The 20,030-nt window shown below is 38.9% G+C and overlaps 1 protein-coding gene across 2 annotated transcripts in view; it reads left to right on the top strand.

Moving 5' to 3' along the window:
- BAZ1A (bromodomain adjacent to zinc finger domain 1A) overlaps positions 1 to 20,030 on the top strand; it is a 65,577-nt gene that overhangs the window by 11,202 nt on the left and 34,345 nt on the right. For both annotated transcript variants that reach the window (XM_054275879.1, XM_054275880.1), the window contains exons 4-6: positions 10,171 to 10,314; positions 16,727 to 16,828; positions 18,684 to 18,771. In XM_054275879.1, the coding sequence (XP_054131854.1) occupies positions 10,171 to 10,314; positions 16,727 to 16,828; positions 18,684 to 18,771 (334 nt within the window). The remainder of the gene's footprint in view (positions 1 to 10,170; positions 10,315 to 16,726; positions 16,829 to 18,683; positions 18,772 to 20,030) is intronic.

The raw sequence follows: 20,030 nt of genomic DNA, 5'->3' as shown, positions 1-20,030 counted from the left end.
CCTGCTACATAATGCATATGTAACTAAAGCTTGTTCAAACAATTTAAATATTGATATTTTATAACTCCTGACTTTGCATGTGTAATATACTCATAAGATAGACTGCAGCTTTCTAGATTTTGAACGAAATAAGCATTAGGGAGCCCAATCACTAGAAGGCTTAGCATTTTGGCTTATTATAAATGTTTTTTATCCTTGAGCATATGAAGTTGTCTATAACACTGCAAGACATGACAGCTGATTTGCAAAGAGAGGACAAGTTCTTTGTTCAGAGTCTAGAAAGATGATGGGTTTTTTGATTGTATGAAACCTGTGTGTTCTGGTTTTTGCAGAGTCTAATGCTCCATTATTTTTTCTGGTCTTATGTCTCTTCTGGTTTCTAGCCTTTTGCTATGGTGCTCAGTTTTGAATTTGGCTAATTCTGCCTTGTTACTGAGGTCTGGTAAGAGGAACTCAGGAGAGTTTGGGATATACTGTCCTCTTCTTGTTTTGGTATGTCTGGTGTCTCCAGCAGCTGTTGTCAACCAGAAACAAATTGCAGAGAAAGCCCCCCCAATCCTGCCTTGTTCAGGTGGTCTCTAAAAATTATGGGTGCATTTTGGTAATCTGTTAGAAGCAACAAGGAGATAATTCTGCTTGCTCTTTAACCCTTTCAAGTGATGCATTGATTAAAAATGGCCATCTTTCTTGGTTTGTGTCTGACTTTTCTGGCCAAACTGTGGCTGACTTTTCTCCAAAGTGTGCTATGCTTTCAAACACAAGGTGCTCAGATTTCCAGTTAAAGAAACTTAGGAATTGAGTAACAACATTTTCCTAATACTACCTTCACAAAAGACAAAATTACTATTTGAAATATTGGTCAGAAACATTATAGAATAAAAAGACAAAACTTCATCTAAAATAAAGTTTGAGTTGCTAAAGAATTGAAACTAGTTGATATTGCAGAATATTGTTCATTAGAATGTCACATGGCAGTTTATGGAAAGTAGTTTATTGAAAAAGACATGGAAATTATTTGAGATTTTATTGGGGGGAGGTTTAGAGCAATATTTCATATTAGCCATAGTCAATTAAGATGTAAAATAAGCAGCAAATGTTTTAGCTCACACTGTATTGAAGGAGAGGAAATATGTTGATCACATTACTGGAATTGCTTCCTATGTTTGACATTCAAAACTGGAAGTTCAAGACCCATCATGTACCTGTTGGTCTTTTGGTTTTCCACAAGGAATAGTGTCTCTTGCAGGAACCTGTCCATTTGTTGCTGTCTCAGTACTGTGTTTTATTATTGATACTTGAAACTTGTGAAATTGATTTTCAGCATTTTGACATCTGAAGACAGTTACCTGAAAGCTGAAACTATGTGATATGGAAGGCCCACCTGAAAATAGTAACCTCAGCTAATGCCTCAGACATACTAAAAAAAAACCAACTCTTGAACAGCTTAACTTGCTCAGCAGTAAGACCTGTTCTTTTCTGCCTGAAGTCAGCAGCACGCTTTTTGGATTTTACAACTGTTTTAATTTGTTGGAGGAAAAACTTCATTTACAGCCCATGTAAACAACATATTGTCATTTATCACCAGTATTCTGAGTCTGGGTGCTATCACAAGAAGTAATGTCCTGCTTTATGAGGATATATAAGTGAGCAGTTTGATAATTAGTTAATTAAACTATAAGCTTTTGGTCTGACTTGAGCAGTGAGGAGATGTGACAACTCTACCTCCACTCTTGAAAATAGCTTATGTGGTGATGTCTTCCCTTCCCCATGGGGAGGCTGGAGCACAACCAGTTCTTGTCCATCAGTTAGTTTGGCACTTAAGTAAAAAGTCAGCCACTTACAGACTGAAATAGATGGCTTAAAGGTCAGTGTGTAAGAAGGAAGAAAATAATACAGAAAGGAATATCTTTTTTTCATTGAATTTGACCACTAGATGACACCACTGCAAAAGAATACTTGCCTAATGTCTGTGACCAAGCAGCACCAGAATGCTTTTAAAAATGAGCGTACTTGCAGAAGTAAGTAGTAGATGATGTTCTGTTAGGAAGATTGCTGCATCTGATCATACATTTGAATAGGTTAAGATCCTTTCTCTGCTTTGAATGATCTGATGCTGACAATTGTCAGGCTGCAGGAAACAGATAATCAGAGATCAAACTTCTTTTCACTCATCAGTTGTTTTCACTGGTGTCCCAGTGCTTTAGGAGTGCTCATTTAGGAGTGGATTAACCATTGCATTAGGCCAATTAAAAGATTTGCATACTGTTTTCATCTCTGTAAGTCTTAACTGGGGCACAGGAAGCATGTTGCTGGTCAAGACTGTAGCTGATAAGGAGTTAGGATGGTGGAAGATAATCCTTGCAAGAGATAAAGTTATAGCTAATTTTCCAACTTTTCTATTCAAACTGGCAAGTTGCTTATATCTATCTGTCTATATCTCTATATCTGTAGTTGTCTTCTGAGTGCTAGGATGAGTTATTATATAATAAGACCGCTAGGTAGTGAGTGACAGTGTCTTGCCTGTTTAGACTAATGAGTTACAGAGAATTTAAATTATTTAAATTATAATTACTAATTGTGTGGCTTTTTAGTGGTAATGCTTAAATGTAAGTTCCTGTATACAAAGGAAGTTTACTACTTTATTTTGAAAGGTGAATTTGAAATTCCAGAAAGTATCAAAACTAGCATGGTGTCTGTGAAACAGCATCTCTGATAGTACTGGAGAGCAGCTTACCTATTCATAAAGGAAATACAATATGCATTTTCTCAGCATAGCTGTTTAAGGATCAGTCACCTTCTGGCCTGGAAAAATCACGTGTAAGGAATTTACTTTCCACTACCCTTAAATCCTTTGGGATGTAAATGTAAATTTTTTGACTAATAAATATATTTGTATTTGAGTCGTGGAAGCTATGAGAAGATGATTTATGGGAAAGAACCTGCAGCTCCTTTCTTATGGGTTGTTAAAACAGCTGTTACAACAATTGGCACTGCCAGTCTCTGTTAGCTCTCATTCTCACACTCTGTATTTTATAAGTATAAATTCAAAGGTAAAGGTTTTGGTTTGTTTTATTGCTTACTTGTTTTTAATGCTATGAAACAAATGCTGGGCAGTCAAAATGATACATATACCAGTGTAGTACTGTCCTAATTCTGCAGGAGACAGCTGATACAGCTAGTCTGTACTTGCTCTTTTCCTAAGCAAAACCGTGTTTCCTACTAGTTTCTTGGAAACATACAATCTTAATTATAACTTGAATAAAGATGCTAAAACCCAAAAGCAGAAGCTCTTTCTGTACTTTAGGAAGCTGTTATTTGCATAAAACCTGTCTCTTTGTTGTGTGCTTTTGTTTGTGTGTGCATTAAACAGTATCAGTTAGCTTAGTAAAAGATGTCACTTATTCCTTCAGATCTTGTCTTTTACCTCCTTAATTACTCTCAAGCGTATGAAAACTGTTAGGACGAGGATATGAGTGACTGCACTTACTTGACATTTGCTTCTTAAAAACTTCCTTAAAGCTGACAAAACAGAATGGTGCTATAGCTTTTTTTTTGGTGCTTTTTAGCACTTGCTACTACAGCTTCTTGTATTACTCTTATGGGGGTTTCTGTATTCAACTAACTTTATATATTGTTAGAAAAAGTGTGCTTTTTTAATTTTGGCATTTGAAAAACATTACTTTCATTCGTGTGTCTTAAAAAGTGAATTTGCTTCTGATTCACTGATCATTGTGGGTTTTATTTTAAAAGCTGACTTCAAAGTATTGCAGTGTTCCCCCACTGTCTCATTTGAAACAGCCATGTGCCATCCAAGGGATAGTTTTTGTCTGCTTATCATAAAGCATAAAGAGACACATTTACAACTCATCTGAGCCTTCAGGGTATCTTGTTTTTTTGACTTGAAATGGGGACATAGCTGAATACCAGACTATTATTTCTGTCAGAGTAATTAGTGCCAGCCAGATCAGAAGCTGGTGTGCAGAATGCTCAATTGAGGAGCTGTGAGAAGTGGTCTCTCCTCTCAGAGCCTCTCTAATGGCAGCCTTGGTTGGATGTAAAGGCCTGCTTGGCATTTGGGAAGAACTTTACTGGGAAGCAAAAGTGCTGATAGTTGCAGGGTTTTTCAGTTGGTATCCTGTAATGGTTTGGGCCTGTTACATAGTAGAGTGCAGATACTCTTCTCTTGTTTAAACTGTGTTCTTCTACTTCTCCAGCAGCAGTAGTTGGAGGTACCTGGCCTGTTGCAACTCCTTATAGCTTGTACGTGTATGTGTCTTTGAGTTGCTGAGATGAAGGAAAGAATTTGTTCTGGTTTGTTTCATTCTAAAGAGGAAGGGAAAAGGCTGAGGAGTACCAGGAAGTGTGAGAGAAAACAGACTGGTGGAGTCACATCCTCCAGTCCCTGAGAGAAAGAGAAATGCAGTGGATGGAAGCTTGGCAAGAGTCAGAGAAACTCTGATCCTCTCACCATCAGGGAGAAGGGGGGACCTAAAAGGTGTGGGTCAATGGAAACAGGTCCTTGCCCAGGGAGATAGGACAACTCCCCCCAGCCTCCCTTTCCTTTCCAAGTGGCCTTGCAGAAAATGTATGAAGGTCTGCAGTATCAGGGTCAGACAGAAAATAGTGTGGATGAAGTTCTCTCTTGGAGCTTGCCCAGAACAAGTCAGTCAGCCAGATGGATCAAAACTTTGGGTGTTAAGAAAGAAAGAAAGGTGATTGTAGGTGATTCCCTTTGCAGGGAAACTGAGGGCACCATATGCCAGCTGGATCCATTCCACAGGCAAGTCTGCTGCATCCTTGGGACTTGGGTAAGGGATGTCATCAGGAGACTCCCAGGACTAATTGAGCCCTCTGATTATTACTGACTTCTAGTTGTGCAGGTTGGCAGTGACAAGGTTGAGGAGAGAAATCTCATGGCAGTCAAAAAGAACTTCAGGGCACTGGGGCAACAGATTGAAAGAACAAGAGCACAGGTGGTGTTTTCCTCAAATCCTTTGATAGCAGGGAGGAAAATGGTGAAAGGAACAGGAGAACTCACCTGATCAATATGTGGCTTAAAGGCCATCAGTGGTGTTCTGGCTTTTGCAATCATGGGACAGTTTCTATGGCACCAGGCCTGCTGTAGACAAATGGGGCTTGCCTGTCTAAAAGTCCATGAGTTGGCAGGGATGATTGAAAAGGCTTAAAATTAGGTTTGAAGGAGGAAAGGGATAAGACCAGGCTTGCCAGCGTTGGGGGTGAAATCAGTAGCCCAGCTGAAGTGCATCTATATTATACTGACTCTGAAATGTGTGAGCCATGTTGGAACATGCAGTGTTAGGGAGATGAGCCAGGGTCTCCTAAGGTATTATAAACCAAAAGGGAAACCACTGGAGAATTATCTCTAAGGAATTCAGGGGTGTGCTCCTCCAGGAAGGTGACACAGCTGACAGCCCAGCTGAGGGTGCCTTTGCATCAAAGCACACAGCATCAGCAACAAACAGTAGTTGGAAAGCATTTTGCTGCTAGAAAGCTATGACCTTGTTGCCATTACTGAAATATGGTGGGGCAAATCCCATGACTGGACTGTGACCATTGATGGCTACAGGCTGTTCAGAAGAGATGGGAGGAAGAGAGGAGGAGGGGTTGCCCCCTACATCAAGAGGTGCAATGAGTGTAAAGAGTTGTCTCTGAAGAACAGCCATGAGCAGGTTGAAAGCCTGTGGGTAAAAATCAGACACTGAGGCAACAAAAGGAAGCAATGTTGGTAACAAAGGTTGGTAACTGCTACAGACATCCCGATCAAGGTGTCTGTATTGACAAAGCCTTATTGCTTTGTCAGGAACTATTGCTGACTACAGGAACCATTGCACTCACGGGCTCTTGTCCTTCTTGGTGTCTTCAACCACCCTGACATCTGCTGGAAAATAGCACAGTGGCCTGGCTGAGTAGGGACCTGATGTTCAAACTAAAGAGAAAGAAGCAAATACACAGACAGATGAAGACAGGACTGACAGGTGACCTGGGAAGAGCAAGGCAAAGCTGGAATTGAACCTTGCAGGGGATGCAAAGAATAACAGAAAGAGTTTTAACACGTGCATTAACCAGAAAAGGAAGGTCAAGAGGGTGTAACCCCCTGATAAACAGTGCTGGAAAACTGGTGACAATGGATGAGTAGAAGGCTGAGGTAATCAAAAACTTATTTGCCTTGGTCTTCAATGGCAGCCCCTCTTCTCCCATCTCTTGAGTAGATGGACAGCTCTCCAGCCTCCTCTGCATTTATTTATCTGTGGTCAGTGTTTGTAACTTGCCTATGCCCTAGTTCTCATCCATCCTTCAGTGAGCTGCTTGAAGTAGGTAATAATGACACAAGTTTACCCAGCATTTCACATTGGTTTAGGGATTTTTGGTTTTTTTTTTTTTTTAATACATATTCTTTTGTTTAGTTTTTTATTAGGTAGTTGAATCCAGTTTCATGACAATTAATAAATGAAAGTGATTGCCAGAGCTGCAAAAAGCAAGCACCATGTATGTGGCTGGAAAGAGGAGCGGCAAAGGAAGATCTCCCCATTTGACAGGAGCTGTTAAGTCATCTCTGTATCTTGTGGAGCAGCAGCCTAGGCTGCAAGTGCAGTTTGCTTTTGTGTAACTTCAATCTACTTCAACTTCCTTAGAGTCCCGGGAGGGACAAGGTTCGGTCAGACTTTAGTTTTCTGTTAGATGTAGGCTCTTCTAAGCACAGCCCAGAATAGTTTCTGCAGAAGGAGACTGAGTTTGGGTTTCCTAGGAGCTGTCCTGTGCCCCAGTCTGTAGTCCCTAGCCCTTGGGTTGCTGGAGTTAATTCTGTTCTTTTGCTTGTGCAGCTGACCAACCCTACATAACATTCATGGAAATCAGTGGGAGTTCTCAGACTTCTTCATTTGAGAGAGAAGATACATTTTAAAAATAAATTATGTTTGTGATACTGAACTCTGGCTTTGTGTTGAAAACCTTTGGACTCCTGTGTTGTTCTTTGTTGTTTTGGGTTTTTTTAAAGAATAAAGATAAAACCATAAGGCTAAGCGTTTATTGGAGCCCTTACCATAACAGACCTCAAAGATCTTAGTTTCTGAGCCTAACAAAAATTAGATCTGTAAGCACGAGGCCATCCTTTCAATGAGCCAGAAGACTCCACTGTGGATAACAGCCTGTAGTGCAGAAATAGGTAAGCAAAATTGTTTTAAGTAGTGTCTGAGCTAGAGTTGCTGGGACTGTTGTGTGCAAGTTCCTAATGGTTCTATTCTCAATTTATTTTGAAAGCCTTTGAGATTCACTCAGTGTGACTGTAATCTTTATTGTAATTTGAAGAAAGTGCTTCCTGACTGATGGGGATAGTTGGGGTACATATTTATGTTGATGCTGCTGTCTTTTTAGATTGAGTTGCCCCCAAATGTTATTTTATGGGAATAGTGAGCATGGTTTGACATAAGCTGGGTAAAGATCTTGAAGTATCTTTTTTAGGAAGTAATTCAAGTAGTATGCTTCATTTAAATGTCTTGCTTCAGCTTTCAGCTATGTTGTTTTATGTGCCTTATATTATAAAATAGGAGTTGTAGTGAGTGAACTCAGGGAATTGTTAAGTTATTGAGAAGAGCAGAACACTTGCACTAGAAACTGTGTTTTTGCCACTTAGTCCAGGGAATTGATGCTATTAGCCATGACTTGACTACAAGCTAAAAAAATCATTCATAGATTATTTCTTTAATGCCAGAAGGAATGGTTGCATCACTGTCTTTAATCTCCTGTCCATCAGTAAGCATTAAATTGCACAGGATTGTGCTTTTATTGCACCAGGTAATGTGTTTCACTTGATTCCTTCCCCAAAGGTTTCTGGTAATGATTTGAACGGCATAGAAGATGGAGTATCACTTCCTTTCTGAGATAGCTTAGTCTGTTAGTCATTCTTCCTGCTGAAAAATAAAGGGGAAAGGGGCGGGAGTGGAATGCAGCTGTTATTGGGGATTTGGCTGCTTATTGAATCAAGCGTATAGAATATGTAATTTCCATTCTTAGAAAAAGAGATGCGATGCCCTGTAAATGACGGGGCGCTCGATGGATGAGCAGGTAAAGCCAGAGCTGGAAAGCCCCTCGGTGAGTGGAACGTGAAGTGTTTTTGTGCGGGAGCACGGCCCGGGCCGGGCGTGCGCTGAGGCCGCTTTGTCAGCGGGGGCCGCGCCGTGTGCGCCCCCCCTGGTGGGGAGCGCCGGAACTGCACCAGCGTGTGGCAGCCTCCGCTGGGTTCCCTGAGAAGCTGAGGTGTGTCTTCATCTGAGTTGGACTCATTGGAAATGTATTTCATAATCTCAAACAAAACTAATTCTACTGAGAACTTTGTTTAGGAGACGATCTTTATTGGATTTTAAAAAACCCAGCCTAATAATACACATTCTGTCATGCAGTTGGTTCCATATTATTTAATATGAAGAGGTAACTGTGATGTTCCAAATATTGGAAAACCAAGTTACTAGTAATAGACTTTACTTATAGGGCTCAGAGTCTGGTGTGGACCAGGCCTTAATAAGCCTTGTTGGACTTGCACTGACTTTGTGAGCAGTCACCAGGTTCTACCTCCACCATACTTGGACACTCTCGGTTCTTCACACAGAATCCATTTAGATTTTTTACAGTTAATGAGCTTGGTCTCCACTGTCTGGGAGGACGTGTCTTCCAGGCCAGCCAGCTTTGGAAACATACAGGCTGCATTGGAATGGCAGTGTGCCTGTGGCCAGCAATTCCAAGGGGGCTCAGGCTGCCTCTGCATGCAAGCAGCTCTCATGTCCCCATGGACGCTGTAAGCATTGGTCATATTGTTGTCTCTAGGAGTATATAAGGATGTAAATAGTCTTGATGGTTTTTTAAAATTAGATTATTTTCATATTTTTTAAATAACGTGCTGGAGCATCCTGGACCTTCCTTCCTATTGGAGGGAGCAGCTACAGAGTCTAACTGCATTACTGATCCCTGATAATGTCACAGGAATACTACCTAGGATATTTTAAAGTCATTACATTATTTTAATTCTTTGGGGTTTTCTCAGGCTACCAGCATCTTATCTTTCCCTTTTCTCTATCCCCAGTCTTTTCCATGTGTGCAAGTTTTCAGCAGTACTGTCTGCTTGCAGAAAGATGTGTTCAAGAAATATTTTGACATTGCTTCCTTTTTGCCAATGTTCCATTCAGAAAGAAGAACTTTTAGATTTTGTCATGGATTTTGTGAGGTTTATTTGTTTTTAGCCTAAGTGTGACACCACTAGTTCAAGCCCAGAACTTGATGTATTCTTCATTTTACATATTTCAAGTGGGACTACTTGGTGCCCTGAGGAGAAAATTATTATGTGTTCTTTTCCTCCATGCTTTGAGCTTTTAGTGGTAGAATGTGACAACATCCATTGGCTACAGCAGTTAATTTTCATGAATCAGACAAAGCTTTTGGATGTTAAACTAAATAATAGGAACCATGGAATTCTGGAAAGGGGTGGAAGTTAGTGGTTAAGAACCAGCTACAGTACAGTTACCCAGCATGAAGTGTTGATTAATCATACTTTTTGATGTGTAGTTAATTCTCCCTTTTATAACTAGCATTCAGGATGGCAAAGGAATAGGCTTGTTTTGTCAATTGTGTGCATGCCAGATGGAGCCTTAATATGTGTCAGCAGATAAATGGGCCATTATTAAGATTAGATGCATAATGATCATTTCAGCCTTGTTTATTTAGGTCATCAACAGTAGTAGATGATGATCTCTTACAAGTAAAAATACTTTGGGATCTCAAAATCTTTTGCTTTTCTTAGACTACTATGAAAATAACATAGGAGTTTTGTTGTCTAGTTTTAAAGTAATACATTAAGTTAACTTTTTAGTTTACTTAAATGAGAACTGAAGAAAAACCTCAGAACCACAAGTAACTTGATTTGTTTCCTGAGAAGTGAAGCTGATGGCTGTGTAAGCAGATGAATTTGTCCATTTATTAGGTGGTGCTTACAAAATTAATATTTTACCTAGTATTTCCGTTCAAGGCTCTTGGTTGCTTACTTAGTAGACGGTACAATTTTCAGTTATGTATGTATTCTTAAAATAACATCCGCTACAATTTTAGGCTCCTTGTACTAGTGAAAGACTTTTGCCATTAATAAATGTCTGTGTTTTATTGCAGGTTGCAGTGTAAGGTTTTGGAAGTCATAGCTCCAGCTCATCACAATGGAATGGCGAATGGGCACACCAGCAGTGCTGATGGGGACACCATTGTCATCAGCGACAGTGACGACTCAGAAACGCACAACAGCTCTGCACAAAACGGGTACAGGATGCTTTTACTGTGTGTCATTCTGACTGGCTGGAAGGAGATTAAAGCCAGATGTGTCAGAGTCTGACTGAAACAAATTACTTGATCTGTATGTATTGTGAGCGTTCAGACAGCTGAAGGTGACAAGCTGAACCTTCAGGGGTGCAGGCTCTGCTAACGCACCAGAAAACTGCATTATGAGAAGTGCAATACCTACAGGTTAATCATTGTTTATCACTTTGCAGTGGCTGGTTTTGCTGAGCGATGGTGGAAGAGCTGTGTGTACCTCTTGGTGGTTTTCTGTGCTGGCACATCTATGCTGCTGTAGCAGAAAGTGCAGCCTGTGCTGCAGTTGTGCAGTTTGGTATCACTTCACTTCCATTGTGGGGCTCAGAGTTGAGATTACTGTATGACAGGAGGACACGCTGTTACTGGAGCTCTCTGAAAAGTTTTCCCGGAGACTTGTTGTGTCAAAAAACCCAAAAACATAACAAGCTTTCTTCATTGTGCATGTGTCCATATAAATACATTGTCGTATTTGATGGATTTGGTTATGATGTTAGGTGCAGTGAAACTGTGTGTCTTGTCTTGAGGAACTTTCTGTGGGCTGGAGTAGCCTAATAACATTGAATAGGAGAGCTTCTTGCTTGTAACTGTGTTGTTTATTGTGTTGGACTGTCCCCTTACTGAGCAGTAATTGAGCCTATCCTAGCAGTATAATGAGAAGAAAGACTTCTATGTTTCATAGGCATGATGATGAAAGAGGAGTGTTTGAAGTGGGCCCTAATCTAGCATCTAGCAACATAGAGGCTTTGCATGAACTGTTACTGACTTTAAGATGTCACATGGATGCAGAAGTTAATCTTGTTGATTGCTTTATGATGAAGTCGTGTCCTGACATGCCTAGAATAACTAGGGTAGAGCTCCTCACTTGGTTAAGAAAATAACATGGGATAAATAATTTTTAAATTTCTTTGCTGTCTCTTGAAGGCAGTGTCTAAGTTGTTCATGAAAATGTCCTATGTATTTGAAAAAATAAATGCATTTTCAGTATTCCAAAAGGCATGTGGCATTTGAAAGGAGGCTATTGGAATTAGGCAAGCATGCACAGAGCTGACTGCAGGGTTGATCCATTATAGTGCTGTCACTTCCATGCATGCAGAGCTGGTGGTAAGACTAAGTCTTGCACTCCCAGTCAATCTGTTGTTCTCCCCAGCTGATTACTTATTTTGACAGTGCAGAGAAGGGAGGGAAAATAATTTCTTTCTCTTAGAAGGGGAGTTCTTGTGAGAATATACAGGCTTTTGAAGCAGTGTTCTGGGACATATCTAACATGCTGCAAGTTAAATTGCAAACCTCTTGTGTCTTTAAAATGCTTGCTGTAACTTTTAAGTGAGTCTGTTTATAACAAATGTGAGAGTGTAGTAACAGTAATTTTCTGGATATATTCTGGGTATATGCAGACTTGAAAAGTATAATTTGCAGTATGTGTAAAACCTATCTGTAAGTAGAGCATTGTCATGAATTTTCGTATGCTAGCATATAAGATTCTTTGTACCATTGCTCAAAACAATGAAATCCCACTGAACTGAATGACATGGTTTTGCATCCCTAGTCTTTCAGAGACTATATTTTGCTGTTTATAGAGAGACTTGCATGTGGAGAGTATGGATGTTAGTCACCTTGGGACCAATGTCAAATTGATGTGTGCAGGACAGCTCTGCCTCAGCCTGCACACAAATCTGCAGGTTTTGAGACCGTCTTTGTGCAAAGCTGCAGTGCTGTTAAACAATGGTACAGCAGATGCTCAGGGTGTTTGTGAGGGAGGGGGAGGGGAGCACAGCACAGATTGATGGGCCATCTGCAAATATTTTTCCTAAAGAATCTGTAAGGCTGGAGAATCTTAACTGAAAATAGATGTCATTAGAGATCTCAGCCTTTCTGTGACCCTACTCCTCCTGTCTGTGTGGGGCAGAAATAGCTGTGTAGTCTGTACAAATGTTGCTGCTGACCTTTTCTGTTGTGTTCTTCAGTAAAAGTTGGGGTGGTACAGGAAGAAAGAGGCTATGATGCTCTTACTTTCCCTCAGAAAAACGGGCTGTGCTCTAAGGCCTGGCTTACATAGCAAAAGGTAGCAAATCTGAGTTCTTAAAACATTTCTGTGCCCTGGGAGCCTCTGGTACCATAGGATAGTGGTCACATGGAATAGTAATGTTCACACCTTAAACTGATAGACTTTTAAAGGTAAGGTTGAACTCTTGCATTGGCTTCAGCACTCAGCAGCAGCCTGGAGGTTGGGGGGCTTTTGCTGCCAAATGCAGACAATTCAGCTGCAACTTAATTATTCATGTCATTCCTTTTGTCAGGCCTGTGAGTAGTGTGAATCATCAAGCATCATCAGAAATACTAGAAAAAAAGTTATTGGTTTGCTGGCTGGTTTATGGCAGTAAATTTGGGTGTTTGTTCAGTTGGAATTGAAGATTAATTTTGGGGAAGGGCTAATTGTTTCTGCAAGTTTTGGGATATAAGAGGTAACAGTTTTTGGAAATAATGTCAGTGTAACCTTACCATCCAGGCCTTTTACCATCTTCAAATGAGTTTTTAAATTTATTTGGAGGAAAAAAATTATTAACTGGATACATTAAAATGTGGGCATAGCTTGTCATTAAAGCTATATAATATCTTCAGTACAGTAAAATCTTTCTTCATCTGTAATTCTTATCTTTCCTTTCTTCCTCTCTCATTCCTACACTGCTTGAATCCAAGAATAATGATGATGGGTAGTCCTCTTTTTATGTTATAAGGAAAAACCAAAGTACCTGGATCAAAGGCACCTTAAAATCTGCACCAAAAAGTTAAAAGTCAGTTGTCTTGTCCCTAGAATGTTCTTAACAGTCTTCAAGTTGCTCTGTTTTGTTGTTGAAAATACTTGCAGAAAATATTTGCAATTCCAAGTGGGCAGTTGTTGTTATTGCTCAGTACAGAGTTCCTTGTCAGTGGCACCCTTCAGAGATGTCAGAGGCAGCCGTGCCTTGGGGATCAGTTTGCTGACAGGTTACCTGTGCAAGGCTTGCACTGGAGCGTGATGAGACCACAAATGATTGTGTTATTTACCTAGCATTCTTCAAGGGATTTTTGTCCATTCCCAAATTGAGTGAAAGAGAAAAAAAGCCACTGCCTTTTTTGGGAAAAGTGGGACAGCAGTCATTTTAGCACTTCAGGACAACATTCTGGATCCTCCAACTTCAGTATTTTTTGGTGCAGTTTTTCGATTTCTGTTAAATACAGTAAGATACAGGTAGCTGTGGCAAGACTCAGACCAGATGGTGCAGATAGGTGTCCTGGACAAGGTAATTCAGGAGGATAAGGTTGAAGGAGCAGGGTTTATTTAGCCTGGAGAAGAGGAGGAGGTTCAAGGGGGGACCTTAGCACCCCGTACAACCACCTGAAATGAGGGTGTAGTTGGTCTCTTCTCACAGCTTGCAGGTGACAGGATGAAGTGGCCTCAGATTGTGCCAGGGAAGGTTTATATTGGATAGTAGGAAAAATTTCTCCACTGAAACATCAGGCATTGGAATAGGCTGCCCAGGGATATCATGAAATCATCATCCCTGGGAGTGTTCAAAAGGCCATGTGGATGTGGCACTTGAAAATGTGATTTAGTGATGAGCATGATGGGGCCAGGTTGGTAGCTGGACTCAGTCCTAGAGGCCTTTTCCAACATTAACAATTCCATGCTTCTGAGGTCTCAGGGGTTACTTGGTACTGCTCCCTTAGTACTGTGCTGTCAGAGTGTAGCATAGCTGCAGTGTAAGAAGAAATTCACGTTCAGGTCATGTGGGCAACGTGCCAAAGTAATTGAAGGCCTGGTGAGATTATTACCTGTCAGTGGTTCACTATAAGCTTATTAAAAATGCAAGATTCTCACACAAGTACTAACCACATTCACTTGACTGCAGTAGAAACTAGTGTGATATGGGTGAGTCAGTTGTAGTTTTTACCTACTAAGTTACAAAATACTCTGTATTTTTTCCTGGATTTGTGTGTCAGAGCTGTGCTGAGAAGATTTTTTGTAAGGGATCTCTGCAGTGAAGTGGATCTAACCCTTGCGAACTCCAATGTGTTTTATATAATGCTTTACAAAATAAAATATAAGCAAAAATAACAATATTTTTGTGCTAAAGCTGCTAGATAATCTATATAATTTTTAAAGCTTGCTTTGTGTATTGAATTACCTTTTTCTTCCTCTTTTGTGCTAAGCAAAATTTTTACTCTAAATTTGGCTAGGGTTTTCAGGAATATATTTACTTCTTTGGATAATAATTAGAAACTCAGAAACTAAGCAGAAAAATTTAGTGTTTTGAAATTACATTTGGGCTATTATATATGATCCACTGAAATTGAGAAAGATTTACACAAACTAAGAAGAAAAGATTAATGATAAAGAGTTGAAAATTTTATTATTCTTTGGGCCCTGAATTTGATTGCAGACAGTATTGAAGCTTAGAACCTATTCAATATGTATAAATAAGCTGATATACTTTTGGTTTCATATTGGTACTCTGATGCCTTTTATTTTGTATCTGAACATTATCTGTTTGGGCTGTTCTTCAGCTTACTAGATCAAAGGCCTGGAGAGGCAATGGTGTGTGATGAGGTGCAAGTTTGTCTTTCATACTATCCAAAAATTCCTGGGGACAGCCTTCATTACTTTAGCTTTCCTGTCTTGAGACTGAAGGTGGTCATGGAAGACCAAGTCATGGTATGAGCAGAATATGAAGGCTCTTCTAACAAACTTATGTAAATATGTTAAAATCTTGTTCTCTGTTTTGCTAATAGGAATGGCTGGGTGGACTTTTTTCTGTTATATTTCTTAAACTGTGTTTGGTCTGACTGACTTAACTTTAGACTTCAGCTGTGATGTGCATGAAGTATCGTGCAAGACACTGCATGCAAATCACAGCACTTACCTGTAGGTCTGTTGCTGTTTCCAAGTCTGTCTTTTTTTTTTTGTCAGTCCATTTATTATTAACTATGCTGATAATTTAATAATTATAAACTATTTTTCTTGAGAACTTCGCGAATTATTCTCATCTGAAATGATACTAATGGTGAATAAGTACTGTTTTGTTTAATCTGTAGTTAATAATGTATTTATTAGACATTGGAAGGTTAACATTTCTTGTATTTCTCTTTCACAGAGTTAGTGGGGAAAAACAAGAATTGTAGCAAATTTTCTTTTCAGAGCATTGCAAAGTACAGTTTTCAACATCATGTGCATGTTTTTCACAAGGCTGAAGAACATCAAGTGATGTACTGGTTTATTTTTTCAAACTCCACCTGAAAGCATTTTGTAAATGCTGGAAGGAGTGACAATGATGAAATGCATAGTTTTAAATCTCCTAGTTCATCTACATAGCTGCTTCAACTTTCCTTCTTGATGAAATAAGACGATGACTGAATTCTTCCTTACAAAGCAGTACAAGTCTTGATTACAAATTCTCACCTCAGGAGAAATTAGTTCTGTTGTTTAATGCCAAAATGCAACATTATTTAAATAAAGTCTTATTAGTTCAGCTCTGTTCATAAATACACTACTCTTCTTAAAGCATAAAGAGCCCCTCTCTTTCTTGTAAAGGAGTGGATTTTGGTAGCACACCAGACCTGGGTGTTATCCACCTAGGAAGAGGTGTAACAAAACAGTTAATGTTATGTTAAAACTGAAGAAATATTTTTCTATGGGGGGGAAAAATCCAGGTCTCTGTAGGAATACCTGCAAAAGGGAAGTGCACTTTGGCTAATAAAGCATGTAACCTGATGAGCATTTATTTTGAAGTGTAGATATGTTATGGTTTCTGTTACTTCCTGGTATTTTATGCTGTTGGTAAAGTGTTTGATTTGTTTTTTTTTTTCCTAAAGTGTTATTTTTGAAAAATATTTTAGGTGTTTTTTACTTGTTTCGTAACACAATTGGTAGATCAAGGACTACTGGTTTTATTAATTTTATTTATTTCTGTCCTTTGGTCTCCTTTCTCACCATCTTTTTCTCCTTTTTCCTGTCTTCCTGTTACCATCATGAGTACTTAAGAGTATTAAGGAGACAATTTTCTGAAGTGTAGGGATGTATCATTACTTCTCTCTCTCTCTCTCTCTCTCTTCCTTCCCTTCTTATCTTCCATTTCCTTACTAAGAAAAGATCCCTCATTGTTGTTCCTGTTCCTTGCAGGAACTGCTTTTAATGCAGATTTAAATATATTAGCACAAAAGTTGGCATAAATTAATGGGCTCTCTTTGGTCCTGGAGGAAGTTACAAGTTGGCTATTTTTAAGAAGTCCATTGTATAGGCATAGAAATATATTAAATGTGTAAAATATGAGGCTGATGATATGTGAATGTAAACTTTTAATTTTTAATTTTTTTTCCCTAGGGAGAAGAAAGCCATAATTGATCCTTCTTTGTTCAAATACAAAGTCCAACCTATTAAAAAACACCTATATGAAGCTGTTATTGTTAAAGCATCTCAACTAAGGTAAAAATTAGTGTGTGGAAGTTAAAACTATACTTTATAACTGTGAATTGTTGAAGATTTTTGATATAAAATGACATTTTAAAACAATGTTAGAGCTGTTAATTAAAAGCACTGGAACAGAATACTGTAATACAGACCTTCTGTATCAAGGAGCCCAAGCTTTGCTAGCATTAACACAGGTACCAACTCCTTGCAGGTCTCTGCTTTCATTGGCACACAGATGAGACCTGCTGTTGTTGTCTGCAAAAATCAGATTAGTTACCCAGTGTGCACTGAGCCAATAATTACACACTCGAGAGAGACAGAGGTTTTTATTTCACAAGCCTAGGTGATCAATGGTATTCCATAAATCAAACATGTTTTAGCAAGAAAAGGAATGAGTGTTCATTGGCTATAAGTTACATAAGTTGTCCTACTAATTACTTTTCTATTTTCTATTTGTTAATGATTCCAATTAATTTATTAATTCCTACATCTTATGGTAATTAGTCCACTTGCTCAGTCTTTCTCTTTTGAGTCAGTGAGTTTCTTGTGTCAGTGGTCCTGAGTCGGTGGCCACAGATTTTCCCCTGCAGAATTACTTTTACCCAGTTGGAGCTGGTTTGGTATAGTTGCTTGGTTGGGTTTCCTAACCCTGGGAATTCTGCTAGATGTCTTTGTCTGTGTTCTTGTCTGTAAATTCTGTGTTCTTTGTGACCACTGTCAGTGGGCATTCTTATTCCCAAGCTTTGTTAACCTCCCTGCAGGTCTGAGACCACTGAAGTATGTCCAGCCCTAAACCTTAACATGGCAATTCTACCAGCAAATAATTTATTTTTCTAACACCTGGACATCACTTACAGTGGCCAACAACCAAGCTCTCTGTTTCATGCATTAAATTTCCATTTGTGTTGATTAGGCTTGAAAGTATACAAAGATCAAACATCAAAGAACGTCCTTTCTTAAGGAAATTTTTATATATTCCACATTTTGCAAGACTGTGACTTCTGATACCTTGGCTACTGTTGTCATTGATGGAGTAGATGGAAAAGAGTGTGTGAACTCTAATAATGATAATAATGAGCTATTGGTGTTGTGAGCACTCTGGTAGCGTTGCTGGTTTGAAATGTTAGAGCAGACACGGGCAATCAGATTAATTTAAAATAGAAAGCTGTAGAGGTTTTGCTTCTTAAGTAGCAATTTTGTCTTAAATTTAGTTAAAATATCTGTTCAGAGTAGATTGTTTGAAGCATCCCGTTTATATAAAGTTTTGATGCACAAACTTCAGTTTATGTGATTGCAAGTAATTTAGTTCCAGCACAAATCAGGATTTATTTTTCCATTAGCTACTCCTATGCAATGAAGCCTTTTCCTTCCCATGAAGTAATGCAGGTTCCCTGGAATGCCAGGAGCCAGTAGAGTGCACACTGTCCTGTAGGGAGAAGTGTGTGAATTCACCTTGTCACTTGTTGGCTTGCCTCCCTGCTTGAGAGATGTGAATGCTGCTTTCCTGCTGTCCCTGTTTGTTGTCCTCCCTCTCTTCTGACACAGTCAGACTTGAGTTTTAGTTAGGAATTTTAAGAACTATTTGGAGGATCTACTGTGGATCAAAGGGTGTTTATAAAAGAGGACATAACAGAATCTTCAAAATTAAAATTGCAGATGCATAAACCAACTCTTTATAAACTACTTGTGTTTTGTTTTATTCATAAGGAAAATTTTAATTCAGTTGTGCTTTCAAAGAAATATAATGAAGAAAATAAGAAAAAGTTCAATCACATGATCTATCACATGTATTCTTGCACATACTTTTGGCTGTACTTAAATACTAATTAAAGATGTTAGTTGATAATACTACCTTTCTTTCCTAATCCAGCCGGAGGAAACATCTCTTTTCTCGTGATAGACTTAAACTTTTTCTGAAACAACACTGTGAACCACATGATGGAGTCATTAAAGCTAAGGTAAGCAAGAAGACATAATTTATGGGATAGAATATTGACACTCTTTGGTATTTTTTTGCTCTTCTCTACTAGCTGCTCAGAGCTCCTTTTAAATACTACATCACATTTAGGTTTTTGTAAGTATAATATACTTTTGATTAGTCAAGCACATGAGTTGTTTTCATTCTTCAAGGTATGCAGCTGATACTTCTAAGTTGAATAAAAATGAACTGGTTTTGTGTTGGTACAGTAAACCAATATTACTCTGTTCTAATTCTTTTAACTGGAAAATATTTTATAATAGATGGAATTCAGTCTCCATATCTTCAGTGAGACCAGAGTTTAGGTGGCTGGAATGGATTTTTGATAAGGTTTTAGTTTTTGATTGTGCATGTGTTTGCAATTTTAGATATACAGTGATACTTAGAACAACTCAGACTGAGTTCACATCTAAGTAGGCACCAGAGGACTGAGAATTTGAGCAGCTTTTTCCACAAGGCAGCAATTTCCCTTGTTTTGCTTGCTGAACCACAAGAGATCCTGGACACCTTCCCTGTGTATTGCAGCCTTGACCCTGAAATCCTTGCTATCTTCTTGTTTTTAGAAAGTAGCAGGGATTTTTATCGTGTCTGTTATTTTCTCATACAGCTGTGTAACTGCTCATTCTGCACAGGAAAGCTCGGAGAGATGAGAGTCAGTGAGTCTTGCCTCTGAAAATAACAAAGGCAATGAATTTCTAAATAAATTTGTAACTCCTAAGAGTCTGTCTCTTCTAAAGAAATGGAAATAGAAGAAAATAGAGCTGAAAGGGATAAACCACCCCATTCCTTGGGCTTATTAGTGGTCATTTTGACCCAGCTCACTGTATCACATTAAGGACTAGTCATCTATTAGTGATGCTTTCTGAAGCTTCAGGAAAATTGTTATATTCTATATATGTTTATTTGTCATCTTGTCTTTATTTGGGCTTTCTGTGGAGTGTCTTCTTGTCCTCTTGCTGATTGCCTTGCATTTCAGTTACGTGAACATGTCCTATTTGGAATGTCTCCTTTGTATCCTCATCTGTATTGTCCAGTAAGGGTGAATTTCCTGAAGTCATGGTTGAGAAAGTAGACTTGAAAAGAACTTTTGACAATTTGGAAAAATCTTCCTCTAGAAATAAGTACCTGTGTAATAGAGAATTATATAACTCTTCAATAAGTTAAGTTTCTGCTTATATCTGTCAAAATTTATTCTTCACACACTTCAGTAACGTGCTAGGAAGACACCGATGAGCTGTG

Source organism: Melozone crissalis, unplaced genomic scaffold, assembly GCF_028551555.1.
Source record: "Melozone crissalis strain CALT ecotype California unplaced genomic scaffold, PUWL_Pcris_2 ptg000018l_1, whole genome shotgun sequence".
NCBI lineage: Eukaryota > Metazoa > Chordata > Aves > Passeriformes > Passerellidae > Melozone > Melozone crissalis.
The sequence above is the reverse complement of the archived record's forward strand: the minus strand, read 5'-3'. Positions and strand labels throughout refer to the sequence as shown.